At 57.9% G+C, this 27,761-nt stretch overlaps 2 protein-coding genes across 2 annotated transcripts in view; one reads left to right on the top strand and one right to left on the bottom strand.

The window, feature by feature from the left end:
• LOC137457421 (zinc finger protein 850-like) overlaps positions 1-27,264 on the top strand; it is a 77,046-nt gene extending 49,782 nt beyond the window's left edge. Inside the window, exon 4 of the mRNA XM_068169316.1 lies at positions 25,955-27,264. Coding sequence (XP_068025417.1) covers positions 25,955-26,979 — 1,025 coding nt within the window. The 3' untranslated portion in view covers positions 26,980-27,264. The remainder of the gene's footprint in view (positions 1-25,954) is intronic.
• LOC137457406 (gastrula zinc finger protein XlCGF57.1-like) lies at positions 4,710-20,795 on the bottom strand. The gene is made up of 2 exons (XM_068169301.1): positions 20,701-20,795; positions 4,710-6,021 (listed from the first exon to the last, which is right to left on the bottom strand). The coding sequence occupies exon 2, from the start codon at positions 5,994-5,996 to the stop codon at positions 4,800-4,802; it is 1,197 nt and encodes a 398-aa protein (XP_068025402.1). The 5' UTR covers positions 5,997-6,021; positions 20,701-20,795; the 3' UTR covers positions 4,710-4,799.
• Positions 27,265-27,761: the final 497 nt, after the last annotated feature.

The following is a 27,761-nucleotide window of genomic DNA, read 5'->3' as shown; positions in this document are numbered from 1 at the left end:
GATCTCCAGAGGTCCCTTCCAACCCCTAATATCCTGTGACCCTATGAATTGTCACAGGGCTCTGAATCCAAAGGAGACCCCAGTAGGAAATACCAAGGTTCCAGCTACAAATCATGAAGTCTGAGCTTCATCTTCAAGGATCCTTCTGAAGTCACCTTCCACTGCCCCCTTGGGCTCTTCTGGGCTCTCAGCTAATGCATCCATGTGGCAAGTCCAGCTGCCTTCAAAGCAGTGTAAGTTGTTCACAAAAGCTGAGAGGCTCTTTCCATTTCACTTGGAGGAGTTCCTGATTGTCATGGGTTGAGTTGACTCTGCTGCTGTTATCCAGACCATGCTGCAGCCATGCCAGCCTCAGAAATTAAAGTGCTGGCTGGAGCAAAGGATGATGGGGCTTGAAGTTCAGGTTGCAACATGGGAGGCTCCCTGTTCCAGTTGCTGCTTCTGGGTTCTGGGTTTTTTTTGGTGTTGGCTGCTCTGCTCGAATGGCAGTGGGACAGGGAGGGATAGGGGAGCAGTTCCCTAGTTTGGGCATTTGCTTTGCTTGCTGCTGCTTGCTGCTGCTTTTCACTGTGCCTTTTCTGCACACAGGCTGAGGTCACTGTACTTTTGTATTCTGATTATCTGATTTGCTCAGGAAACTCTTCCCTCATTTTTTTCTGTATTAACACAAATTGGTTTTGTGTGGTGTCCTTTTCCCCTCAGTTCTGTGTTGGGGGAGGCAGAGAGGTTAAGCTGCTGGTTCAGCTGAACCCAGTACATTCCTTTTCTGGAGCCCAGTGTGGGGCAGGAATGCAGCTGCCTTAATGAGGACAAATTTTGGCAGGAGACAAAAGGATTGTGGTAAAAAAAAGAGCTAGAAGAGGACTCAATTAAGGCTTGAGGCTTGTCAACAGAGTTTGACAGAAGTTTTCCTTCCTGTGGTGTGTTCACTTTGTTGATGGATTTGCTTTTGGGGGCCTGATGAGCTATAGTCCTGTTTGTGCTGCTGGCGGTGCTGAGTATTAGATTAGGGCAATGGTTCAGAGCTGTGCTGTCCACTGCTGGGCAACTTGCTCTGGTTTCATCCAGAGCAATACCGGACACTCCCAAGGAAACCACTGTGAGATCTGCCCAGATGCTAGATACTGAGGAGTGGCAGGGAGTGGGGGAGGGAAGGGGCAAATTCTTAGGCTGGTGGTCACCTCTGGTGCTTTGGAATTTCAGCCCTGAGCACGTGCAAAATCCTCTCCAGCTGGGGAAAGGTTTGGGAAAAGTCTGTTGTCAGCCTGGGAGTTCCTGAGAGACAGAAATCACTGCAGTGAGCTTGGGCCTGGCCCATGCCTCTCGAGCCCTTCTCATCTCTGTGCAGAGGGCTCAAGGGCAAGAGGTCTCTGGTCCTACAGACAGTGCCACAGGCACGGCAGCTGCGTCAGAGAGCCAGCCTGTGCCAGGATCAGCTGCCCCTCATAGTGAATGGTGCTAATGACCAGGATTGTGGCCCAAATATTACCAGAACATGCTTCTGTGTGTGTGACTCAAACCCCCTTTGATCCCCCTCTCTTCTGGAGTCAGTGGGGGGGGGACCATGGCACCACTGAGTCCAGGTCAACAATCTGCCTGGGCATGTTCTCACCCCTGTGCCAAACAAGGCCCAGGCTACATGTTTGTTTGCCCTGTTTGTGGCGTGTGCTTATGCTCATTTGGCAAAGTATCAGTTGATTGGTTAATTATTGTGTTAGCAGTGGATGCTGACTGGAGCAGTATTCTTTGGGGCAAATGGTAAATAGGAGTTGTTTGGTAAACAATTGACCCCCACACTGGTGTCCGTGCCTATGCCTGCGTGCGTCTCTGTGCCGCTACGGTCCGCCTCGCCCGGGACTTGAAGCAGCTCCAGAAGGCCTCACTGCACATTGCCACTGTTGCCTGGCTGGGGGCAGTGCCGTGGAGCGTGGGGTCAACTGCCACATGAGCCATCACCACAGGAGGAAACCATGGCAGCCCCTGTGCACCACCAGTCCTGAAGCGCTACAGCCCCCAGAGCGGGGAACCTTTGCCAGGTGCTGCGCTTCGTGGAGCCAGCGGCAAAAGCCTCTGAAGCTTCCCCTGGGAGGCTCCAGGACCTTTGTGCTCTGGGAGAAGCAGCAACCCTGCGGCACAGCCACACGGTCGGCGCCGTTCTCTAGTTCCTCATGAGGGCACAGCTGTGCCGCGCTGTCAGGATTCTAAACACATCACCAAGGAAAGATTTCATGAGGTTCTCAGCTCGTGAGGAAGCCAAACCTTTGCTTTATAGAATTTGGGTTCAGGTAGTGCTGAAACTGTCCTGGGTTGAGGGTTTGCCGGTCACCGACAAACCCCTCCCCCACTGCTTCTCCAATCAGTTTCAACTCTAAATTCTAGAACTCATTTGGTTCCTCTGAAGTGCCCAGGCACAAACGTTCTGCAGAGGTGGTTCCACCAACCCAATAATGCTGCCTGTGAATAGAAACTAAATCCCCTGTTGCATAGTTTGTATATCAATAGACTACCAATATATCTATTCATTGATATCCTTGCTGCTCACTCCCGAGTGCACATCTACAACACTCCTGTAGGGATAAAGAAGCCTACAGGGAAAGCAGCTGATCCTGCAAAGGACCAGGAGGGATCAGGGTCCCCATGGGAACAAGAGAAAGAACCAGGGCTACTGGCTTGGTTCTTATCTCTGGCTTTGGAAGATAACCAAGGACAAACAGTGGATGAAACAAGCAGCAGGCCCCAGCAAGGCAAAGGAAATCTCTGCTCCTCTGTCCAGGGCTGTGTTTCAGCTGTGAAGGAACTGTCCCAGGAGTTCCATCAGCTCCAGAAGAAGCTTTTATTCCCCACCTGTACAGTCCTGTGTTTCAGCCATGAGGAGCAGCTGCTCCCTTGTCCAAGGGAGAGAATCTGGGAGGCACACAGCACAGCACACCCTCTGCTTTACTTGTGTGACCATGGGGAGGATGTGAGGAAGTGGAAGGGAAAACCCAATCCAGTCCTGGCTGCAGGAGTCTGTGACTTACAGGGGAATTGTCCCCGCAGAGATACTGCCTCAGTTTCCAGTGGGAAATGACCTAAGAAGAGCAGGGAAGCTGAAACTGCTTCTGGTCCTCCTGAAGGGACTCCCAAAGCATCTTCACAAGATACAAGGGACCCAAGGCAGAATTAGAGGGGCTCTGCCTCCAACCAGATGGAAGGGAGAGACAAATTGGTTTGTTGGACCACACAGAACCAATGGCCTGGCAAGTTGAAGCCATGAGAAGACAAAGCTTTAGTAGATACAGGTGCCCAGAGTGCTCTGACACCATCAAACTATGAGGGGTGGAACCCATCTGTGTTTCTGGTGTGACAGGAGGATCCCCACACCTGGATGTGTTGGAAGCTGAGTACTGGGATGCAAGCCACAGTTTGCTTTCACTTGGAGGCATGGAAGGAGTCACTGGACTCCATTGCCCCAGAGCTGGAAACACAGCTCCAACATTTGCAACATTTGGACTGGGCATGGACTGATCCAGACTGTGCTGAAACAGAGTGGAGCTGCAGAGCACCTGCAGTGAGCAGCCCTCTGGGTACTGCAAAGCAACCTCCTGTGGAGTGAGAATGGACAGTGCCTGGGGTGTGCTGCTGATCGCTGCTGGGCATGGTGCAGATGGCACAGAATGAGGGCTTGGGAATATCAAAGGTTAAGTTGAAAATTTGCTGCCATTACTCCATCCTGCCTCATGCCACCTTCACAGGGACAGTGCTGGCTGGAGCAAAGTACTACAGGGCTTGAAGTTCAGATGGCAACATGAGAGGCTTCCTGTTCTGTTTGCTGCTGTTGGGTTCTGGCTCTCAGGTGCTGGCTCTTTGCTGAGGGGGAGGGCTGAAGGGATTTAACTCCTGGCTGCTGCTGCTCACTGCTGTGCTTCTTTCTGCAAACAGTCTCAGGTCAGTGTGCATTATGGGATCTCATTTGGATTCAACTCTTTTGATCTTATCTCAAGTCCTTATCTCAACCCAGAGGGTTTTTTGGTTCCTGTGTGTGTTATTTTTCCCTCACTTCTGTTTTGGGGGGAACAGGCAGCTTAATCTCTTCTCAGCTCTTCAACCTGTTCCAGCCCCAGAGTGGAAAGCTAACAGAAGCTTTCTGAGTTCTTCCAAAGATCTCCATCAGCTTCCCCCTACACCCTCCAAAGATCCCAAGAGTCAGTCCCAGGACCATCCAAATCCCAAACACCTAAGATCACCTGAAAGCCCCTGAGGAATGCCTCTGAGATGCCCCTCAAGACTCCTCTGAGAACCTCATTTCCCCCTCCCTGAACTGGGCACACAGCTCCACCCCATCTCTTGGGAGCAAATGCCCCCAAAATTCAGGCATTGAGGCAGGGATATCTGAAATAAAAGCAAACAGACAGGATTTGGGTAACTTTTGGGTTTTATTGAGACAATTGGTCAACGGACAGAGGATTTCTTACCCCAGGGAGACACAAAGCATAAGAGAAGAACCAGACAGACCATGGCAAAGCCCTGCCCATCTCCACTGGGAGCTCCAGCTGTGCTGACTCAACACTGTAATTGTTCTCATTAGCAATAATTGGTGTTCAGAAGGACAGAAGGTGTTGGTTGCTGCTGGTATCCCCAGTCCCTGAGAATTGCAAAGGAAAAAGGGATGATTTTGGTGCTGGAAAGGCCCTCTCAGAAGGGTCACGATTACCCAACAGATTCTAGGTGGATTTATGCCTCCCCTCCAGTGCAGGCTGCTCTCAGTTGTGGGTGCAGCGGTGCTTGTTGAGGTACCCCTTCTGGGTGAAGCTCATACCTCACTCCGCACAACTGAAAGGTTTCTCACAGGTGTGGGTGCGGCAGTGGCAAATGAGAGAGCTCCTCTTGCTGAAGCTCTTCCCACAGTGACCACAGGTGAACGGCTTCTCACCAATATGGGTGCAGCAGTGACAAACGAGCGTGCCCTGGTGGCGGAACCTCTTGCCACAATCTGCACAGGTGTAGGGCTTCTCACCAGTGTGGGTGCGGCGGTGAACAATGAGATTGCTCCTGCTTCTAAAGCTCTTGCCACAGTCAGGACAGGTGAACGGCTTCTCTCCAGTGTGGGTGCGGTGGTGCTGAATGAGAGTCCCCCAATGTCGGAATGCCTTGCCGCACTCAGCACAGCTGAAAGACTTTTCGCCAGCGTGCACACGACGGTGCTCTGTGAGGTGTCCCCTCTGGGTGAAGCTCTTGCCGCAGTCCGTACAGCTGTAAGGTTTCTCACCATTATGGATGAGTCGGTGCTGGATTAATGTGGTACTCGTGGTGAAGTTCTTGCCGCACTCAGCACAGGGGAACAGATGCTCTCCAGTGTGGATGCGGCGATGGATGGTGAGAGTGGCGCTCTGTTTGAAGCTTTTGCCGCAGTCCCTGCAGGTGAAAGCCTTATCCCTGGTGTGGGTGAGGTGGTGTTGCCAAAGAGTAAAGATATGCCTGAAGCGCTTGCCACAGCGGTCACAAGAGAAGGGCTTCTCTCCAGTGTGGGTGCGGCGGTGCCGGGTGAGGCTGCAGCGCCGGGTGAAGCGCTGTCCGCAGTCAGCGCAGGTGAAAGGTTTCTCTCCAGTGTGGGTGCGGAGGTGCTGCATGAGATCCGAGTTGCAGCGGAACCTCTTGCCGCAGTCACCACAAACGAAGGGCCGGGAGCCAGGCTGCGGGCAGTGGTGCTTCGCTAGCTCTGAGCCACCTGGGAAGCTCTGCCCACACTCAAGGCACTGATTCAGCTCTTTGGGTGACACTGAGGGACCTGCTCTGGCTTCATCCTCCTCCACACATTCCTCCCCCTCATTCTGGTCACCTTCACCATCATCATTATCCTCCTCTTCATAGTTGTCATTCTCAGCATCATCCTCCATCTTGTCCTCTTTTTCCTCCTCATCCTCCTCTCCCTTGGGACTGCATATTGGCTTCTCCAACTTGATCTCTGGGTGCTGCTTCTCCTCCCAACTCTTGTCTGGATCCTTCTGTGAGGCCATACTGTGGGAGGGAGGAGTCACAGCTCTGCAATAGGGAAGATGGAAGCACCTGAGCCCAGGATCTCAAACCTTCAGATCTTACCTGGATCATGACAGTCCCTGACTCCCAACACCCAGCTGGAGGAGAGAATGCAGAGGGGACCTCAAACCTTCAGTTTCTGCCACAGTGTGGGCACAGACCTCTAATACCTGTGCTGAGAACCCAGGTTCCTGTGATCAGTGCCCTGAAGTACCCTGGGGCTTACAAGTGGTCTTGTCCTGCTCTCCTCAAGCCTGGTGGCATTGGCAGCATGGTTCCTGGCCCAGGCCCTGTCCTTTGATCTCTCCTGGCTCAGGCAATGGAGACAGCAGCACTGACCCACAAAGACCAAACCACCTCCAACCTTCTCCCACCACCCTCCAAATCCCAACCCCAAACATCATCTCCTGCACACAACTGACCCCCACAAGCCTGGGGAGTTTCCATATTCCAACACCTGATGTGCCTCAGCCCCTGGAGTGGTGAAATGTAGTGGGCAGGAGGAGGCGGAAGAGGCTGGGAGGTGCCCTGGGACTCTGGGATGCTGGGAGCTGGGGTCCTGCTGTTGCCCCTGTGGTGGGTTAACACCTTTTTCTGAAAACAAAAGAAGAAAGCAGGGTGGAGGGCTTGTGGGTACTTTACACTCCCTGAAGGGCGTCTCCCCCCTGGGAAAGCTGAGTCTGTTCCACTCCCCCCCTCCCTGCCCAGCAAGGGTATAAAAAGCAGGACCTCATAGCTGTTGGATCTCCTTTTTGGCTCCTGCCTCTGCTGGATGAGAGCTACTGCAGCTGCTCTCCTGATCCTCAGCCACGTGGCCGGACCTGATCCTTCTCCCTGCTGCCTCTGCGCCTCTTCAGAGACAGACTGGTTTTCTATTATTTTTTTTCTATTCCCCTCCCATCCATTCTTGTTCCTTGCCCTTGTGAACCTTATTCCCTGTTATTGCTATATATATATATATTTGAAGAAAAAAAATTATTTGCCTCTCTACTTCCAAGCTGACTCCAGATTGTTGATTAGTGGATTTGCTCCTTACCTTTTTTTTCCCTCCTCTCCCTGTTTGGAGGGAGGAGGTGGGGGGGGGGGGAAGTGGGGAAGAGATTCTCAGCCTTTTCCCCATTTGAGCTTTTAACTCTCAGTTAAGGCTCAAACCACTACAGCCCCACTCTGGGTTTCTTATCTGCAGGGCTGCTCCAAGGGACAGATCTGCAAACTCTGCTCTTCCACAGCACACAGGGGCAGGGATGATGGAGAGAGAGGGACACAACTCCTGCCACAGAGAAGCAAAGGGCTCAGAGAGCACTGACCTGCAAGAGATGGCTCAGCACTGCCCAGGACCAGACAGCACAGCTCAGCCTTCCTGGGGGCAGCTCCCAAGCCCAGCAGCACAGCCACAGCACACAGCCAGGGCTGATCAAGATGGGAGGCCTCAACAAGTGCAGACTCAGCTCCTTGCCCAGCACACAGCCCCCAGCACACAGCTGCAGGCCAGCACCACAACACAGCTGCCTCCACACAGCCTCTCCCAGGCCTTGCCTAAAGCTTTCTCCCACTGCCTGCCCAGGGCTCTGCTGCCTGCAACTGCCTTTGACAGCAGATCTTGCTCTGGACCCAGCTCTCCTCCCTGGCTCTGCCCCCACCCCACACACTCTGTGCTCAGCTCTGCCCTGCACACACCTCTCTGCTGCCCACTGTCCAAGAGAAGATCACATCAGCCCTCAGGACACACACAAAGGAAGCTTCATGATCTCTGCAGATGCAGCAAAGGGGGAAGGGACTTGGGCAGCTTCTTGCTAAACCTCTTCAGCCCTCACTGGGATGCTGGAGGAGTCTCTGGCTCCTGCCCAAACCAAACACCTCCAGCACCCTTCACACACCTGCAGCCCAAAGAGACTCAGTGGAAAGGGTTTGCCTTCCTTCTCTCCCTGACCATTTCTCTCAGCTTGCTCTTTGCAGTTCCCTGGAGCTGCCACTCCACATCCCCAAGAGAAAAGGAGGTTTGATGGGAGGGCACAGTGCCCATGGGCTGCTGTTCATCTCCCAGATGACACAGGCGGAGCTGCAGCACAATTCACTCCTTTCACCTCCTCAAATGCTGCCAGATTCTGCCATTTCCTGCACACTCATTTGCCACCTGGGCCCTGCATCCTCTCCCCTTTTTTGGGGGACAAGGCCTAATTCCTGCCTGACCATTCTCAGGCCTTTCCCTCATTCCCAGCTCATCCATGTCCCTACTGCCTTGGCTGTCCCATGGCCCTGTGTCCCCCACCTCCACTGCCACTGCAGCTGGAAGGGTGGAGTGGGAAATGCTGTGGCTGAGGAAGCATCTAAGGAACTGGGCTGAAAGCAGCAGCACAAGGAAGGAAGGGGCCTGAGACTAAAGGCTGGGATCAGCTGGAGGCCTGAAAGAACAGCACCAAGCCAAGGGGGGGTTACAGATGAGGGCTGGGGAGGGACCCTGCAGACACCTCAGGCAGCAATTGATGAGAGGAAGGGAGACAGAGAGGGAGTGAGACCTCAGGTGACTCCTGCCATGGGGGATGGCTGGGCTGTGTGGCTAGGAGCCCTGAGTGCCTGCTTGGGCAGTACTAGAGGTCAGGGGACTGTCCTGAGCCAGGCAGGGTTTGGGGCTTTGAGCTTCTGGGGTCAGCTGCTGCCAGCACCATTGGAGGCAGGAGCCAGGCAGAGCCACACAGCTGCTGAACTAAGCTCTCCCACCCCCTGCAGCCTTCACCCTCCATCTCTCCATCCATTGCTCCATCTCCACTCACTTGCTGCCCTCTCAAAATCCCCACGACCCCACCAAGTCCCCAGGGCTGATCTTCACAGCCAGTAGGGCCCTAAGGAAACCCCTGGAAGAGAGCGTGGAGGAGAATCCCTGTGGTGGGTGGAAGGCACTGGGATGTCTTACACAAGAGAGTAGAGACCTCCAGAACAGACAGCAGAGTCCAGAGGGACACCACAAAGTGTCATCTAGCTTAGTTCATTCCCACAAGGCCTGCACCCACTCTCTACAAAGGAACAGTACAGGCTCTCCAACCTCCTTTGCCCTTCCTCTCTGCTCCCAGCAACAGCTTCTGGGATCTCTCTCTGCAGAGGAGCTTTCAGGCCTTGGCAGTGCTGCCAACTGCAGTCTGCAGCAGCCTGGCTCACCTGGGAACTGCCTACCAGAATCTGTAACTGCATCTCTTGGGGATGGGGGGAGGAGGGGCAGAGAGGCATGGGGGAGGGGGAAGGCATTTGGGGCCTGGGGTTCTGGCCTGCTTTGGTGGAGCTCTGGAGGAAGCTTTGGCCTAGGGAGGTTGCTTGGCTCCCGTGGCCCAGGCACACTATGGATTGTTGGGGATTTGATGCTTTGCACTGTAGGATGCAGCTCTGAACAGCACAGCCATGGAAACTGCCCAATTCTATCCAACCCTCTGGGCACAGCTTGGCATCAACTCCTTTCACAAGGCTCAAAGAGAGCCTCTCTGCCTCCTGAAACCTAAGGCAATACCCTGCAGAACAAGTTGGAGGAGCTCAAGGGGACAAGCTGCAGAGGGGGCCCAGGGCAACCTCCTGAGCTTCAACAAGAGCAAGGGCAGGGTCCTGCCCCTGGCCAGGCACAATAGAAGCTGGACAGGAACAGACAGGGGGAGCCTGCAGCCCACAAGGCCAAGGGCAGCACCAAAAGCAGCATAGCCAGAGATGGACAGAGGCCATCCTGGCACTTGGCTCTGCTGAGACTTCACCTGCAGCACTGCAGCCAGCTCTGGAGCCATCAACACAGGAAGGACAGAGACCTGATGGAGAGGGCCCAGAGGAGGGACACAAAAATGATCAGGGGCTTGGAGCAGCTCTGCTACCAGGACAGGCTGAGGGAGCTGGGGGTGTTCAGCCTGGAGAGGAGAAGAGAAGGCTCTGGGGAGAGATAAGAGTGACCTTCTGGTACCTGAAGGGGACTACAAGAAGGCTGCAGAGGGACTCTTTGCAAAGCCTGCAGGGACAGCACCAGAGGCAATGGCTTCAAACTAGAGCAGAGCAGATTGAGATTGGAGGTGAGGAACAAGTTCTGCACCAGGAGGCTGCTGGAACACTGCAACAGGTTGCCCAGGGAGGGGCTTGAGGTCCCAGCCCTGGAGAGGTTCAAGGTCAGGCTGGACAGGGCTCTGGGCAACCTGAGCTAGTGCAGGATGTCCCTGCTGACTGCAGAGGGGCTTTGACTGCAGCACCTTTGCAGCTCCCTGACAACCCAAACCACTCTAGGATTCTAGGAGTCTAAGTGCAGCCTCCAGGGAGAGGAGGAAAAAGATGAGGCAGAGGAGGACAAGGAAGAGGACAAGGAGAAGGAGAACCAAAATCCCTTCCAAACTTCTCCAAACCTCTGCCAAATTCCTGGAAAGCTCTTCCAGCTCTGCAGAGTTCATTCTGAAGAGAGCTGAGGGAGTTGCTAGGCTCAGGGATGTCTTGCACACTCTGCACAAATGCTCCAGAAGCTTTCCAAGTGCCCTCAAAACCAGCAGCACAGCTCTGCTGCCACACAATGCCAGGCTGCAAGGGACCCCAAGGCTCAGCTGCTCCAACCTTGCCAGCTGACACTGGACTGGAAAGGAGCTGGCCCAGCCCCCTGCCAAGCTGAGCCTTCCAACTCTGCCCTGCAGGGCAATCCACCACTGCCCTGGGGAGATGATTCCAATGGCTGACTGGTAGGGAAAAGCTTTTGCCTCTGCAGGGCACTGTTCCACTTCAGCTCAACTCTTGCACCTCAGAGCCATCCCCTAAGCTCTAGAACCAGTTCCCAAGCCCAGAGCCTGACCCCCGAGCTCAAGAAGCAGCCCCCGAGCCCAGAGCCAGCCCCTGAGCCCAGCACCAGCCCCTGAGCTCAAGAACCAGCAGCGAACATCAGAACCACTTCCCAAGCTCAAGTACCAAGCCCAAAGCTCAGTGCCAGCCCCCAAACTCACACTCAAATCTAACGTGCAGACTCAGCTCCTGGGCTCAGAGTGAGGAACTAAGCTCAGAACCACTTCCCAAGCTCAACAACCAGACCCCAAGCTCAGCACCAGCCCCTGAGCTTGAGAACCAGCAATTAAGGTCAGAAACCCTTCCCAAGTTCAAAGCCAGCTCCCAAGCTCAGCGCCAGCAACTAAGGTCACAACCACTTCCCAAGCTCCAGAACCAATCTCCAAGCTCAGTGGCAGCCCCAGAGATTAAAAACCATCCCCTGAGCCCAGAGCCAGCCCCCAAGCCCAAGAAGCAGCCCTGAGCTCAGGGAACAAATTCCTGAGCTCAGACCCAGACCCCAAGCTGTCGAACCAGCAAGCAAAGTTAGAACCACTTCCCAAGCTCAAGAACCAACCCCCAAGCCCAGAGCCTGACCCCTGAACCCAAAACCAGCAAGTAAGGTCAGAACCAATTTCCTTAGCTCAAGAACCACTTCCCAAGCCCAGCACCAGCCTGCAACCTCAAGAGCCAGCAACTAAGGTCAGAACCACTTCCCAGCTCAAGAGCCAGCAACTAAGGTCAGAACAACTTCTCAAGATCAAGAACCAGCCCACCAGCCCCCAAGCTCACACTCAAATCTAACATGCAGATTCAGCTCCTGGGCTCAGAGCCAGCAACTAAGCTCAGATCCACTTCCCAAGCTCAACAGCCAGCCCCTGAGCTCAGTGCCAGCCCCCAAGCTTAAGAACCAGCACCTAAGGTCAGAACTACTTCCCAAGCTCAGAACTAGCCCCTGAGCTCTAGAGCCAGCCACTAAGGGCAGAAGCACTTCCCAAGCTTGAGAACGAGCCCCCGAGCCCAGAGCCAGTCCCCAAGCCCAAGAAGCAGCCCTGAGCTTAGGGAACAATCTCCTGAGCTCAGACCCAGACCCCAAGCCCAGAACTACTTCCTGAGCTCAGAGCCAGCCCCTGAGCTCTAAAACCAGCAACCAAGGTCAGAACTACTTCCTGAGCTCAAGAACCAACCCCCAAGCCCAGAACCACTTCCTGAGCTCAGATGCAGTTCCCAAGCCCAGCGCCTGACCCCCAAGCTCAAGAGCCAGTAACTAAGGTCAGAACCAACCCCCAAGTTCAGAACCAATTTCCTTAGCTCAAGAACCACTTCCCAAGCCCAGAGCCAGCCCTCAAGCCCAGAACCAGCCTGTGAGCTCAAGAGCCAGCAACTAAGGTCAGAAGCACTTCCCAGCTTGAGAACCAGCCCCTGAGCTCAGTGCCAGGCCCTGAGCTCAGGAGCCAGCCCCTGAGCCAAGAGCCTGATCCCTGAGCTCAAGAAACAGCCCCCAAGCTCAGAGCCAGCTCCTAAGCTCTAGAACCAGCAACTAAGGTCAGAACAACTTCTCCAGATCAAGAACCAGCCCACCAGCCCCCAAGCTCACACTCAAATCTAACATGCAGACTCAGCTCCTGGGCTCAGAGCCAGCAGCTAAGGTCAGAACCACTTCCCAAGCTCAGGAACCAGTACCCAAGATCAGACCCAGACCACAAGCCCAGAAGCACTTCCCAAGCCCAGCGCCAGTACCCCTAGCTCAAGAACCAGCAACTAAGGTCAGAAACCCCAAACTCACGCTCCAATCAAAAGTGCAGACTCAGCACCCAGGCTCACAGCCAGCAACTAAGGTCAGAACCACTTCCCAAGCTCAAGAACCAGCTCCCATGCTCAGAAGCTGCCCCCTAGCTCAAGAATAAGCCACCAAGCCCACACCCAGCCCCCGAGCCCGAGAGCCTGCCACTAAGGCCAGAACCACTTCCCAAGGTCACAGCCAGTCCCTGTGTGCAAACACCAGCCCCCAGCTCAGTGCCAGCAACTAAGGTCAGAACCACATCCCAAGCCCAGAGCCAGCCCCCGAGCCTAGAGCTCAAGAACAACATCCCGAGCCCAGCCCCAGGCCCTGAGCTTGAGAACCAGCAACTAAGGTCAGAATCCATTCCCAAGGTCAGAGCCTGCCCCCAAGATTAAAATGCAGCAGCCGAGCCCAGAACCACTTCCCTAGCCCAGAGCCAGCCCCCAAGCCCAAGAACCAGCAACTAAGACCAGAACCACTTCGTAAGCTTAACAACCAGACCCCGAGCTCACACTCAAATAAAAAGTGCAGACTCAGCTCCCAAGCTCAGAATCAGCTCCCAAGCTCAGAATCATCAGCCAACATCACACCCAGCCCCCAAACCCAGACCCACACCCAAGTTCAAGACCCAGCTCCCAAGCTCAACTTCCTGCCCCTCTAGGGGGCACCACAGCTGCACACAGCACTCCAGCTGGCAGCACACAATGCTGCCAGCACAAAAACCATTGCAGCAAAAGCCTCAAGCTGTGCTCAGCTGCCAAAACCAAGGGGAGCTGAACTTAGCCACAAGAGGAAGGACCAAACTTAGCCAAGACACTGATCCAACACCCAAGGCTGCACAAAACAACCAGCAACAGCTTCCAGCAACAGCAGACCTGCAGCTGGGCTGTAAAGCTCTGCAGAAGAAAACCACTCCAGAAGGGCTCCAGGGCCCCAGGGATTGCAAAGCCCAGGCTCTCACTCTCCTCCTGCACAAGGAAAGCTTCACTTGCCCACAAGAAGCCAAACACTTCCCCACACCAAGCCATCCACACCACTTGACTTTCAACCTCCTTCAAGCCCTTGCCTGCCAGCAGCACTTCCTCAGCCCACAGCTCCAGCAACACCACAAGGCCTTGAAGGCTCTCCTGCACTCCACACCTCTCAGCCACACCCACACCCCTTGGCCACCCACAACCCAACAAGCTTCCTGCTCACCACTTCTCTTCCCAAGCCTCACCTCCCTTTGGCCCTCTCAGCACACCACCAACTGACCCCAAAGGGCTCCAGCTGACAGCACTGCTTGCAAGAATCCCAGGCACTTCCAAGGGCAGACTAGGAGCCCAGAGGCAAAACCCAAACCTTTCCCCTCTCCACAGGACTCTCTCCCATTTCCCATTCTTCCCAGCACCTCCAGCACCTAAGATGCATTTGCTCTGGGGCAGCTTCCTCACACAGCCACACAATTGCCTGGCCTGCAAAAGACCTCTCTCAGCACTGAGGCCAACTGCCAGCCCCAACACCACCAGGGACACCAAACCATGGCCCCATGGCCACACCTTGCTGCAACACCTCCAGCCATGGCCACTCCACTGCCTCTCTGGGCAGCCTCTGCCAGGCCCTGACCACTCTGCCACCAAACTCATTCCTCCTCCTCTCCAACCTAAGCCTCCCCTGACACAATTTCAGGACACTTCCTCTCCTTCTGCCACCTGAGACTAGGCACAAGAGCCCAACCCCCACCTCACTGCAACCTCCTTGCAGGGAGCTCCAGAGGCCAAGAGGTCTCCCCTCAGCCTCCTCTTCTCCACACTAAACACCCACAGCTCCCTCACCTGCTCCTCTCAGCCCTGCTGTCCAGACCCTTCCACACCTTTCTTGCCCTTCTCTGCACCTGCTCCAGACCCTCAAAGTCCTTCTTGGAGTCAGGGGCCCAAAACTCACCCCAGCATTCCAGGGGTGGCCTCCCCAGGGCCCAGGACAGGAGGACAATCCCTGCCCTGGCCCTGCTGGACACAGCACTGCTGAGACTTGCAGAGCACTGCAATTACTTTGCTCACTTGCAGCAATCATTTCCTTCCCTTCCCAGCTCATTGCACAGCAAACAGCAGCAAGGGAATTGCTTTGGCTTCTGCTGAAGCTCCTCCAAGGAAGCTGCAGGACTTCTCACCACCAAAACCATCAACAACAGGCTGCCCCCAGCCCAAGCCAAACCTTTCAGTCCAAGTCAATGCAGTTCCTCAGCCACAAGCAGACACTCAACAGCTCAGCCTCATTTGGCTGCCTGCCAGCAAGCATTTCCCCAGGGGCAGAGCAGCTGCAGCACAGCAGTCTGCTTCTGACCATGCTTCCTGCCAGCACAGCTGACAAAAGCTCTGCACAGCTCTCAGCCTGCAGCCACACAGCAAAAGCTCCTCCTGCCCTGAGCCTTTCTGTGCTCAGGAGGCCTGCAGAGAAACTGAGAATCACTCTGCAACCCCCCAGGGAATCTTTGTGCCTCAAGAGCTTGCAGAGCACAGAGGCCTTGGATGCCACCACCCCCAGCACAGCCAAACCGCCCCACAGCTGACACCAGCCCCAGGCGCTCCCAAGCTCAGGCTCAGCACAGCACCCACGCCTGACACCCCCACGGCACCCAGCACACAGCCTGCCCACAGCTCCCCCCCGCGCCTGGCCCTCAGCCCAGCCGCTGCCCTTCAGCACAGCAGCCGCCCGGCACCTGCCACCACAAAGCCTCCAAACCCCCAGGGCTCCCCCACACACCCCCACAGCAGCCTCTGCTGCAAGCCACACCCCACGCTCACCACCACCTCTCCTGCACACAGCAGCCCCCACAGCGCCGCTGCCACCTCAGCTCTGCTGCCAGCCCAGCCCCCAGCACAGGGACACAGGGACACAGGGCCAGGGACAGCCCCTGCAGCCCACCAATGGCTCCGCCTGCAACACAGCAGCAGCCAAAGGGGGCCTGCAGCTGCCCCCACCAGGGGCAGGCAGCAGCACAAGGAGCCCCACAGACCCCCCAACCCCACCCGCGGCCCTGCAACCGCACAGACCCCTCCCAGAACAGCACAGAAGACGCTCACCGACCCTGCACACATCTGGCCTACCCCACAGCCCCGCCCCAACCACCCCATACCCCCACAGAGGTCCCCACAATCACAGCGACCACCCCCCCAAACCGCACGGACCCCAAGCGCCAAGCTTGCAGAGCTCCCCCGGACCTCACAGACCCACCCCCACCCCGTACCCCACTGATCTCCCCCGGATCCCATGGACCCCCCCCACACATATCAGCAGAAGCCCCCAGCCAAAACCCACCGATTCCCCCTAGATCCCCGCAGAGGCTCCCCCCCGCCCCAGCCCCACCGACCCCTGCCCCACAAACCCCTCCCCAACCCAAGCGACTCTCCCGACCCCTCCCAGCCCCCCAGAGAGCATTCCCTGATCCCCAACCCACCACCCCCAACTCAGCCCCACAGACTCCCTCACCCCACTTGGACGGCAGGACAAGGGGGAAGCGGAGAAGGAGCAGGAGGAAGAGCTCAGCGCACAGGGAGCCGCCGGCCCCGGCAGGCTGCTGGCGAGCAGAGAGCGCTGCGAGGGAGACCCCGGCCCGGCCCCTCTGGCTGCTGCGGCCACGTGGGACGGGGAGCGGAAGCAGGGAGCAGTCTGGAACGGAAGCCCCGCCCACGGCCGGGCAGCCGCAGCCAATGAGAGGCGGCGGGAGCGCGGCAGCTCCTCCCCCTGGGCGCTGCCGAGGCCCAGCCAGGAGCTGCCCCTGCCGGCCGCGGCCGCCATTGTTGCTGCCCCGTGGGGAGCGGCAGCGGGGCCGGAGCGCGGGAGAAGTGCCGGAGGTGCTGGCGGGCGAGCGGCAGCTGCCGGCTGGTGAGCTGCGGCGGGGCGGGAGGGGCTGAGGGGGCCGGGGAGCGCTGAGGGCGGCGGCAGCGCAGCGGGGAAGGCTCTGGCTGCGTGGGGCGTGTGTGGAGTTGGGGGTCGGGAGGGGCGCGGGGGGCAGGGGGCTCCGTGGGGCTGGGGCAGGCTTGGGGAGGGTGAGGAATTGTTCTGTTTGGCTTTGGCCAGGGGCAGGGGGGTGCCGGCGGGGCTGGGGGCCGCGGGGTTGGCTCCTGAAGCTCTTGGCTGTTTGCAGTCTGTGCTGTGCAGGATGTGCATTGGGACAGCAATGGGGGGGGGGCGGTGAGGTGTCAGAGAGCGGCCGGGAGGGACGGGGTCCAGAGTGCAACTCTCATCCCAGCCCTGCTGCCCGCACTCAGCACCAGGCGGGGCTGGCACTGGCACTGGGGGTGGGAGTGTGCTGGGGCGATGCAAAGGGCTCCGTGGGGATATCGATGGCTGTGGATCAGCTTCACCTCTCTCTGAGCTGTACAACTCCCCCCAGAGCCGAGAGAGCCAACAGCAGTGCCCAAGGGAGCGGCAGCGGTGCCGGAGCGCTGCGGGCGGCGGCAGCGGAGCGGGGAAGGGTCTGGGCGGGCCCCGGGGCATGCTGAGAGCCGGGGAGCGTTGAGCTGCTGGGCCCCGGCGCTGCGCGGGGCGTGCGGAGCTCAGCCTTGAGGTTTTCCTTCCTGCCTTTGTCTTGGAGTCCCCAGGTTCCCACTGCCTGCTGCGGAACATCTTGGGGCTGCCTCCAGCCCTCGCAGCAGCCTCTCTCGGGTTGCACTCAGATTGGTTTGGTCTCAGGTTGGCTTTGAGCTTTTTCCCTTAGGCTGTGAGCTGAAGGCAGCTCAGGAAGAAAGTTCTGACTGCAGGCTGGAGAGAGAGGACTTGGGGCCGCAGGAGGAAGCTTGAGGAGGGGTTTGGAGGAGCCCAGAGCGCTTGTGCAGGGCAGAGACACAAATAGGTCCCTGAGCCATAGCCGCCCCCAGCGCTCCCCGGCCCCGCAGCCCCTCCCGCCCCGCCGCAGCTCAGCAGCCGGCAGCTGCCGCTCGCCCTCCAGCACCTCGCATCCAAAGGGAGTCTCTGGTTTCAGTTCTGATGAGCCAGAGGGTGAGGAGTCTGGGTTGGGTTGTTGGGTGTTTGGCAGCAGCAGCAAGGTCATTTCCTGTGCCTTTTGTCCCGGGTCTGGATCTAGCAATTGCTGTGACCCCACCTCTGCAGAGCTATTTCCTGGCTCCGTTTGCAGTGTCCCCGGGGTTGGGCTTGTTACCAGTGCTGATTGAGTCTGTTGCTGCCTAACAATCATTTTGATGTCTTGCTGGAGCTGGCCTCTTGCAGCAACATTGACTTCCCATCTCCTCTTACTGTCTTTCCCTTGGGGCTGTTAGTTCTTGTTACCTGTGCCAATGGATTTGGTTTTGTTCCTGTGTGAAGTTTGGTTTCAGGCTAACAGCTCTGCCCCTGTGTGCTGGATTTTCATGCAGCATGTGTTGTGTTGGCAGCAATTTGGTTTTCCACTGCTCCCCTGTTTCAGTGTCTCAGTCCCTGCTAATAGGTAACTCCAGCCATTGGTCCATGAACCTGATTCAAATAGCAGCTCAGGTCTGGGCAAGCTTGCTTCTGTTCCTTCACTCTTGACAGCAGTGATCCACAGCACTTCAGTTGGGGGCCAGATGTTGTGGGAGAGGGAGGTCATGTTGTTTGAAACCCCAATGCATTTCAGTTACATTTCCATGACTGTGGAGCACCAGCTGTCAAGTCCTCCCCAGCTTCTCTAGGTTTCTTCTTGTGCAGCATCAAATGTGCCTTTTGTAGTCTTTGGGAGCCAGCAGCTAAGGTTTCTCTCTCCATCCAGCTCCACCTCTTGATTATGGAAGATTTGCTCCCTGTCCTGTGTTCTTCTTCTCTAAAGCTGCTTTTTATCATCCCAGCAGTCTCTCTCAGTGGCTTAGCTCTTTGTTTTGGTCTGTAAACCATTTCAGACTGTCCTGGTTTACTGATTGGGTATCCCCAGCAGCTGCATGAGGGTGACCGAAACGACTTCCTGATGTGTGTGCCATCACCCCATGTTCCTCCTGTCCACATTACAGAGACCTGAGCCCAAACCTAACAGGCAGTTGTCCCCCAAGAAGTTGACTCTCCCCTTGAAAGTGCCACTGCTCTGTTTGCAGCCAGAAAGGATCTTCTGTGTGGTTCTGAGCCTGAACTCAAACCTCTCTCCCTTAATCCTGCAGCTACAAGTGGTCCAAGAGAGCAGAGGTCTTAGCTGCTTTGCTTTGTAACCTACCTGTGCCTCCCTCAGGCCACTGCTGAATGGCTTCATTGATGCCACAGCTTTGACTGTGACTACCAAGGTGTCTTTGCTAGGAGCTGTCTTAGTGTCTGGCAAGGTTTCAAGGGCAGTGTCCTCCGCTGCACTAGGAGCAGCACTGTCTGTCCTGTAGCTCTTAGAGCTTCAGTTCAGCCTAGGGCAACCATTGTCAGTTTGCAAAAGGCATACACAAAGAATGAAAAACTACACCCCCATTGCCAGCGCCACTGACATGGCTTGGGCTGTTGCGGCGGCTCTGATTGGCTGCGGCTGCCCGGCCGTGGGCAGCAACAATGGCGGCCGCGGCCGGCAGGGGCAGCTCCTGGCTGGGCCTCGGCAGCGCCCAGGGGGAGGAGCTGCCGCGCTCCCGCCGCCTCTCATTGGCTGCGGCTGCCCGGCCGTGGGCGGGGCTTCCGTTCCAGACTGCTCCCTGCTTCCGCTCCCCGTCCCACGTGGCCGCAGCAGCCGGAGGGGCCGGGCCGGGGTCTCCCTCGCAGCGCTCTCTGCTCGCCAGCAGCCTGCCGGGGCCGGCGGCTCCCTGTGCGCTGAGCTCTTCCTCCTTCTCCTTCTGCTGCTCTGCTTCGCTGTTGTCCCGGGGTCCAGGTGGGATGAGGGCGTCTCTGGGGCTGAGTTGTGGGTCGTGGGGTGGGGATCAGGGAATGCTCTCTGGGGGGCTGCGAGGGGTGGGGAGGGTCACTTGAGTTGGGGAAGGGTTTGTGAGGTAGGGGTCGGTGGGGCTGGGGCGGGGATTCTCTGCGGGGATCTAGGGGGAACCGGTGGGGTTTGGGGGTGGGGCTACGGGGCGGGGGGCTGTGGGGTCTGGGGGAGCTCTGCAAGCTTGGCCCTTGGGGCCTGTGCGGTTGGGGGGGGTGTCGCTGTGATTGTGGGGACCTCTGTGTGGCTGTGGGGGTCTGCGGTGTTGGGGGTAAATCGTGCGGGGGGGCTGTGGGGTAGGGCAGAGGTGTGCAGGGTCGGTGAGCGTCCTCTGTGCTGTTCTGGGAGGGGTGTGTGTGGTTGCGGGGCCCCGGGTGGGGTTGAGTTGGGGGGTCGGTGGGGTTCCTTGTGCTGCTGACTCCCCCTGCTAGGAGGTGTGTTTTTTTTCCCAAGGATTCTCTGAATCCTTGAATTTGAGCTTGGGATCTGCTTTTGACCTTAGCTGCTGGTTCTTGTGCTTGGGGACTGGATCTGAGCTTGCAGCTGGTTCTTGGGCTTGGGAGCTGGCTCTGAGCTTAGGAGCTGGGTCTGCACTTGTGATCTTGGTTCTGGATCTTAGGGGCAGGCTCTGGGCTCAAGAGGTGGTCCTTGAGCTTGGGAGGTGATTCTGACCTTTGTTGCTGGTTTTTGATCTTGGGGGCTGGCTCAGCTTGGCTGAGTGTGAGCTTGGGAGCTGGGTCTCACTTTTGATCTCGTTCTTGAGCTTGGGGGCTGGCTGTGAGCTGGGGAAGCTGTTCTGAGCATGGGAGCAGGTGGTGAGCATAGGAGCTGAGTGTGAGCTCTTCACCTGCCTTGAATTTACAATGTGAGAGGTTGGTTTCTGGGTCTGGATTTTGATCTGGGTCTGAGCCTGAGGGCTGGGTCTGCACTTTTGAACTGCTGCTTGTGCTTGGGAGCTGCATCTGAGCTTTGGAGCTGGTTCTGCACTTCTGATATGGGTTCTGGAGCTTGGGGACTGGCTCAGAGCTTGGGAAGTGCTTCTCACCTGAGTTTCTCACTCTGAGCTTGGGGGCTGGGCCTGAGCTTCAGCTGTTGTTCTCACCTTAGTTGCTGTCTCTGAGCGTGGGAAGCTGCTCTGAGCGTAGGAGCTGGGTGTGAGCTACTGAGCTGGGTGTGCGCTTGGCCCCTGCCTTGAGTCGAAAATGTGAGAGTGCAGCCCCACGCAGCCAGAGCCTTCCCCGCTGCGCTGCCGCCGCCCTCAGCGCTCCCCGGCCCCCTCAGCCCCTCCCGCCCCGCCGCAGCTCACCAGCCGGCAGCTGCCGCTCGCCCGCCAGCACCTCCGGCACTTCTCCCGCGCTCCGGCCCCGCTGCCGCTCCCCACGGGGCAGCAACAATGGCGGCCGCGGCCGGCAGGGGCAGCTCCTGGCTGGGCCTCGGCAGCGCCCAGGGGGAGGAGCTGCCGCGCTCCCGCCGTCTCTCATTGGCTGCGGCTGCCCGGCCGTGGGCGGGGCTTCCGTTCCAGGCTGCTCCCTGCTTCCGCTCCCCGTCCCACGTGGCCGCAGCAGCCGGAGGGGCCGGGCCGGGGTCTCCCTCGCAGCGCTCTCTGCTCGCCAGCAGCCTGCCGGGGCCGGCGGCTCCCTGTGCGCTGAGCTCTTCCTCCTCCTCCTTCTCCTTCTCTGCTTCCCCCTTGTCCTGCCGTCCAGGTGGGGTGAGGGAGTCTGTGGGGCTGAGTTGGGGTTCGTGGGGTGGGGATCAGGGAATGCTCTCTGTGGGGCTGCGAGGGGTCGGGAGGGTCGCTTGGGTTGGGGAAGGGTTTGTGGGGCAGGGGTCGGTGGGGCTGGGGCGGGGGGTAGCCTCTGCGGGGATCTAGGGGGAATCGGTGGGGTTTGGTTGGGGGATTCTGGGGATATGTGGTTGGGGGTCCGTGGGATATGGGGGCGATCAGTGGGGTACGGGGTGGGGGTGGGTCTGTGAGGTCCGGGGGAGCTCTGCAAGCTTGGCGCTTGGGGCCTGTGCGATTTGGGGGGCGGCTCGCTGTGATTGTGGGGACCTCTGTGCGGCTGTGGGGGTCCGCGGTATTCGGGGTGGGAGGGGGAGGGGGACTGTGGGCCAGGGCAGAGGTGTGCAGGGTCGGTGAGCGTCGTCTGTGCTGTTCTGGGAGGGGTCTGTGCGGTTGCGGGGCCGCGGGTGGGGTTGCGGTGGGGGTCTGTGTGGTTCCTTGTGCTGCTGCCTCCCCCTGGTGGGGGCAGCTGCAGGCCCCCTTTGGCTGCTGCTGTGTTGCAGGCGGAGCCATTGGTGGGCTGCAGGGGCTGTCCCTGGCCCTGTGTCCCTGTGTCCCTGTGCTGGGGGCTGGGCTGGCAGCAGAGCTGAGGTGGCAGCGGCGCTGTGGGGGCTGCTGTGTGCAGGAGAGGTGGTGGTGAGCGTGGGGTGTGGCTTGCAGCAGAGGCTGCTGTGGGGGTGTGTGGGGGAGCCCTGGGGGTTTGGAGGCTTTGTGCTGGCAGGTGCCGGGCGGCTGCTGTGCTGAAGGGCAGCGGCTGGGCTGAGGGCCAGGCGCGGGGGGGGAGCTGTGGGCAGGCTGTGTGCTGGGTGCCGTGGGGGTGTCAGGCGTGGGTGCTGTGCTGAGCCTGAGCTTGGGAGCGCCTGGGGCTGGTGTCAGCTGTGGGGCGGTTTGGCTGTGCTGGGGGTGGTGGCATCCAAGGCCTCTGTGCCCCCCAGCCCCTTCCTGTGGGGCTCTGCTGTGCCCTTGTGCCAGGGGTGCCTCTGCCTGCCCTCGGGCACAGGGCTGTGTCCATCTCTCTGCAGGCCTCTCTGTGTCCCCCAGCTGGGCTCTGCCTTTTGTCCCTGCCCTCAGGAGGCTAAGCCTCTGTGCCCAGTGTGCCCAGCTTGCCCCTTTGGCTACTTGCAGCTGGCAGTGGTGCCAAGCCCTGTGGGTGCCCAGCAGCACCTTGGCAGCCTGGCTGGGAGCCTGGGGTGGTGCTGAGCTCTCTGCTGGTCATTCTCTGCCCTCTCTTTGCCTTCTCCTCTCTCTCCTCAGCTGCTCTCATCCCTCCACAAGCTGCAGGACATCTCCTTGAGTGCTGCCCTTACTGGGGAGGTCCAAGGAAGAGTCCAGGGGGGTCCAGCAGTGGCTTGGTGCTGGACTCAGCTTGGCTTGGCCATAGAGCACCTCAGAGCCTGGCCTGGCCTGGTCTGTGAGCCCAGGGCTTGGGGCTGGGGTGGCCTCCTGGGCAGGAGCCCCCATTTGGAGAGAAAGGCTACTGGTGAGAGGAGGCCAGGAGGTGGGGGAGGCACTCCCAGGGCAATGGGGTCCCCAACTTGGGTGGCACTGGAGGAGTGCCCAGCTGGAGTGGGGAGGGAAGAACAGGAGGGTCCCCAAATGTTGCTGCCCCCCAAGTCTTTGCCCCCAGGTCAGGCAGGGTCCCAAATGTCACTGCCATGGGCCCTGCCCCCCAGAATCCCTCTACAGCCCCCCAATGTGCTGGGTCCCTTGGGGGTGGGGGAGTCCTTTCCTGCTGCCTGGGTGTTGGGGACCATTGTTGGTTCCTTTGGGATAGCTTTGGGGTGCAGGGAGGTAACTGAGGGTCCCTGGGAGGCATTTTGAGCTCTCAGGCTGCTGTTGTGGTTTCCCTGGGGGCATTTTGGGCTCCTCCTGCTTGTGGCAGGGTGCAGCATGGGCTGCCTGGGGTGGCACAGGGAGCTGGGGGAGGCTGCTTGGGGGGTTCAGGGCTTTTTTCCCCCCCAGAGTGCCAATGCCTGGAGCCGGCTGTGCTGGGCCAGCAGCCAGGGGTGCTCCTGCCACAGTCCTTGGGCTGGCAGCACAATGCCTGCCCCTGGTGCTGGGCCTTCTGCAGAGCTGGGCAGAGAGGTTAAGGAGGTGTCAGAATCACCCCAAACCCACAGCCCCCCTGCACAGAACACTCCTCCCACCCCTCCCAGACTGTGTTTGCTGGCTGCCAGCTTCTGCTTCAGCTTCTCCCCCTTGACCTTGAGCCTTTTGTTGTCCTGGCTGGAGGGGGAGGATCCACCCCCAGCCCCTCCTGCAGCTGCTGTTGGGTGGGGGCACAGCTGGGGACACATCAGGGCCTCTGGTGCCCAGGTGGCTCCTGCCCTACCCAGTGTGCCAGGGTCAGCTAGGCCCCATCAAACCCCCAAACATTCCAGAGCCCCAGAGCCCCCCAGCCCCCCCCCCCAGCCCCAGTGGATTCTAATCCCAGCCACAGCTTTCCCCCCATGAGCTCCAAAGGATCCTGATTGCAACCCTCAACCCCCAGGGATCCAATCCCACAGCCCCCATCAGAACCCCACAGATTTCCCCTTCCAACCCAGATTGACCACCCCCAACCCCACAAATCTCCCCAGAAACCTACATCCCCCCATAACTGCCCAGCCCCCATCCCATAACCTTACAGAGTGCTGCTGTACCCCACAGACACCCCCAGCAGAACCCCAGCAGCTCCCAAGCCAAGCCCCAGGGGCTCCCCCAGATCTCCCCCCAGAGCTTCCTCCAGACCCACTGACCCCCAACCCCACAAACCCTCCCCCAACCCCAGGAATCCTCCTGGCCTCCCAACCCCACAGGCAGCCTCACAGACCCCACCCCAACTCCCAGCCCAGGGCAAAACCCAGCCCCAGAGGTTCCTGATACCAGGAGCTGCCTCAACCTCAGGGCTCTGTGCACTCCAGCTGAGTTTCTGAGCAGTTCTGAAGGGATTTGGTGACTTCTGAAGATGTTTTGGAGGAGTTCTGAAGATGTTTGGATGATTTTTCAGGCATATTTGAAGAGTTTTGAGAACACAAAACCTCCTTCAAACCTCCCCAAGGATCTTAGCAGTGAGGTTTCAAAGGCTGTCTGGGTGCTATTAGGAACTTCTGGGAGGTTGGAGCAGGCAGCAGAGAAGTGTGCAGGGCAGAGGTGAGCACAGAGTGGGTGTGGTGGGGGCAGGGCCAGGGAGGAGAGATGGATCCAGAGCAAGATCTGCTGGCAAATGCAGCTGTAGGCAGCAGAGGCCTGAGCAGGCAGTGGGAGGAAGCTTTAGGCAAGGCCTGGGAGAGGCTGTGTGGAGGCAGCTGTGTTGTGGTGCTGGCCTGCAGCTGTGTGCTGGGCTTGGGAGCTGAGCCTGCACTTAGTCTCATAGTATCATAGTATCAGTCAGGGTTGGAAGGGACCACAAGGATCATCTAGTTCCAACCCCCCTGCCATGGGCAGGGACACCCCACACTAGATCAGCCTGGCCAGAGCCTCATTCAGCCTGGGCTTAAACACCTCCAGAAATGGGGCCTCAACCACCTCCCTGGAGAACCCATTTCAGGGCTTCACCACTCTCATGGTGAAGAACCTCCTCCTCACATCCGGACTCAACCTTGTTGAGGTCTCCCATCTTGATCTGCCCTGGGAGTGTGCTGTGGCTGTGCTGCTGGGCTTGGGAGCTGCCCCCAGCAAGGCTGAGCTGTGCTGCCTGGTCCTGGGCAGTGCTGAACCATCCCTTGCAGATCAGTGCTCTCCCCTGAGCCCTTTGCTTCTCTCTGTCAGGGGCTGAGTGGTCTCTCAATCATCCCTGCCCCTGTGTGCTGTGGAAGAGCAGAATTTGCAGTCCTGCCCCTTGGAGCAGCCCAAGAGGTAAGAAACCCAGAGTGGGTTAACAGCAGGACCCCAGCCCCAAGGGCAGCTCCCAGCCTCCACCTCCTCCTGTCCAGCATATTTCACCTCTCCAGGAGCTCTGAGGCACATCAGGTGTTGTGGGAGTTGAGGAATGCTCCAGGCTGCTGGGAGTGTGTTGTGAGCAGGAGGTGATGTTTGGGGGTTGGGATTTAGAGGGTGGTGGGAGAAGGTTGGAGGTGGTTTGTTCTTCCTTGGTCAGTGCTGCTGCCTCCATTGTCTGAGCCAGGGGAGATCAAAGGACAGGGCCTGGGCCAGGAACCACCCTGCCAATGCCACCAGGCTCGAGCAGTGTAGGACAAGACCATGTGTAAGTCCCAGGGTACCTCAGGGCACTGATCACAGGAACCTGGGGTCTCAGCACAGGTATTAGAGGTCTGTGCCCACACTGTGGCAGAAACTGAAGGTTTGAGGTCCCCTCTGCTTTCTCTCCTCTAACTGGGTGTTGGGAGTCAGGGACTGTCATGACCCAGGCAGGATCTGAGGGTTTGAGGTCCTGGGCTCAGGTGCTTCCATCTTCCCTATTGCAGAGCTGTGACCCCTTCCTGCCACAGTATGGCCTCACAGAAGGACCCAGGCAAGAGCTGGGTGGAGAAGCAGCACCCAGAGATCAAGTTGGAGAAGCCAATGTGCAGTGCCAAGGTAGAGGAGGATGGGGAGGAAAAAGAGGAGAAGATGGAGGATGATGTTGAGAATGACAACTATGAAGAGGAGGATAATGATGATGAAGGTGAGCCGGATGAGGGGGAGGAATGTATGGAGGAGGATGAAGCCAGAGCAGGTCCCTCAGTGTCACCCAAAGAGCTGAATCAGTGCTCTGAGTGTGGGCAGAGCTTCCCAGGTAGCTCAGAGCTAGTGAAGCACCTCTGCCCACAACCTGGGTCCCGGCCCTTCGTTTGTGGTTACTGTGGCAAGAGGTTCCGCTGGAACGCTCATCTCCTCCGGCACCGCCGCACCCACACTGGAGAGAAACCGTTCACCTGTGCTGACTGCGGACAGGGCTTCACCCGGCGCGGCAATCTCACCCGGCACCACCACACCCACACTGGAGAGAAACCTTTCATCTGTGTAGACTGCGGCCAGGGCTTCACCCGGCGCGGCCATCTCACCCAGCACCGCCCCACCCACACTGGAGAGAAACCGTTCACCTGTGCTGACTGTGGCCAGAGCTTCACCCAGCGCGGCAATCTCACCCGGCACCACCACACCCACACTGGAGAGAAATCTTTCACCTGTGCTGACTGCGGTCAGCGCTTTACCCTGCGCAGCACTCTCACCCAGCACCGCCGCACCCATACTGGAGAGAAGCCCTTCTCTTGTGACAGCTGTGGCAAGCGTTTCAGACAGCTCTCTCATCTTAGGCAACACCACCTCACCCACACCAGTGAGAAGGCCTTTACCTGCAGGGACTGCGGCAAGAGCTTCAAACACAGGTCTACTCTCGCCATCCATCGCCGCATACACACTGGAGAGCATCTGTTCCCCTGTGCTGAGTGCGGGAAGAGCTTCACCACGAGTACTCTATACATCCAGCACCAACTCATCCATAATGGTGAGAAGCCCTACAGCTGTACTGACTGCGGCAAGAGCTTCACCAAGAAGCGAGCTCTCACAGGGCACCGTGGTGTGCACACTGGCGAGAAGTCGTTCAGCTGTGCTGCGTGCGGTCAGGCCTTCAGCTGTAGGGACAATCTCATTCGCCACCACCGCACCCACACTGGTGAGAAACCTTTCACCTGTGCTAACTGTGGGAAGAGCTTCAGCCAGAGGAGCACTCTCATTGCTCACCGCCGCGCCCACACTGGTGAGAAGCCTTTCACTTGTGCTGATTGCGGTAAGCGCTTCACCCAGAAGGGCCATCTCAACAAGCACCACTACATCCACACCAGAGAGCAGCCTGCACTGGAGGGGAGGCATAAATCCACCTAGAATCTGTTGGGTAATCGTGACCCTTCTGAGAGGGCCTTCCCAGCACCAAAATCATCCCTTTTTCCTTTGCATTTCTCAGGGACTGGGGACACCAGCAGCAACAAACACCTCCTGCCCTTCTGAACACCAATTATTGCTAATGAGAACAATTACAGTGTTGAGTCGGCACAGCTGGAGCTCCCAGTGGAGATGGGCACGGCTTTGCCAGGGTCTGTCTGGTTCTTCCCCAATGCTTTGTGTCTCCCTGGGGTAAGAAATCCTCTGTCCATTGACCAATTGTCTCAATAAAACCCAAAAGTTACCCAAATCCTGTCTGTTTGCTTTTATTTCAGTTATCCCTGCCTCACTGCCCAAATTTTGGGGGCATTTGCTCCCAAGGGATGGGGTGGAGCTGTGTGCCCAGTTCAAGGAGGGGAAAATGAGGTTCTCAGAGGAGTCTTGAGGGGCATCTCAGAGGCATTCTTCAGGGGCTTTCAGGTGATCTTAGGTGTTTGGGATTTGGATGGTCCTAGGACTGACTTTTGGGAACTTTGGAGGGTGTAGGGGGAAGCTGATGGAGATCTTTGGAAGAACTCAGAAAGCTTCTGTTGGCTTTCCACTCTGGGGCTGGAACAGGTTGAAGAGCTGAGAAGAGGGTAAGCTGCCTGTTCCCCCCTAAAACAGAAGTGAGGGAAAAATAACACACACAGGAACCAAAAAACCTTCTGGGTTGAGATAAGGACTTGAGATAAGAACAAAAGAGTTGAATCCAAAGGAGATCTCATAATGCACACTGACCTGAG

This window comes from Melanerpes formicivorus, unplaced genomic scaffold (genome assembly GCF_026170545.1).
Source record: "Melanerpes formicivorus ecotype bairdi unplaced genomic scaffold, bMelFor1.0.p_v2 SCAF_178, whole genome shotgun sequence".
NCBI lineage: Eukaryota > Metazoa > Chordata > Aves > Piciformes > Picidae > Melanerpes > Melanerpes formicivorus.
The sequence above is the reverse complement of the archived record's forward strand: the minus strand, read 5'-3'. Positions and strand labels throughout refer to the sequence as shown.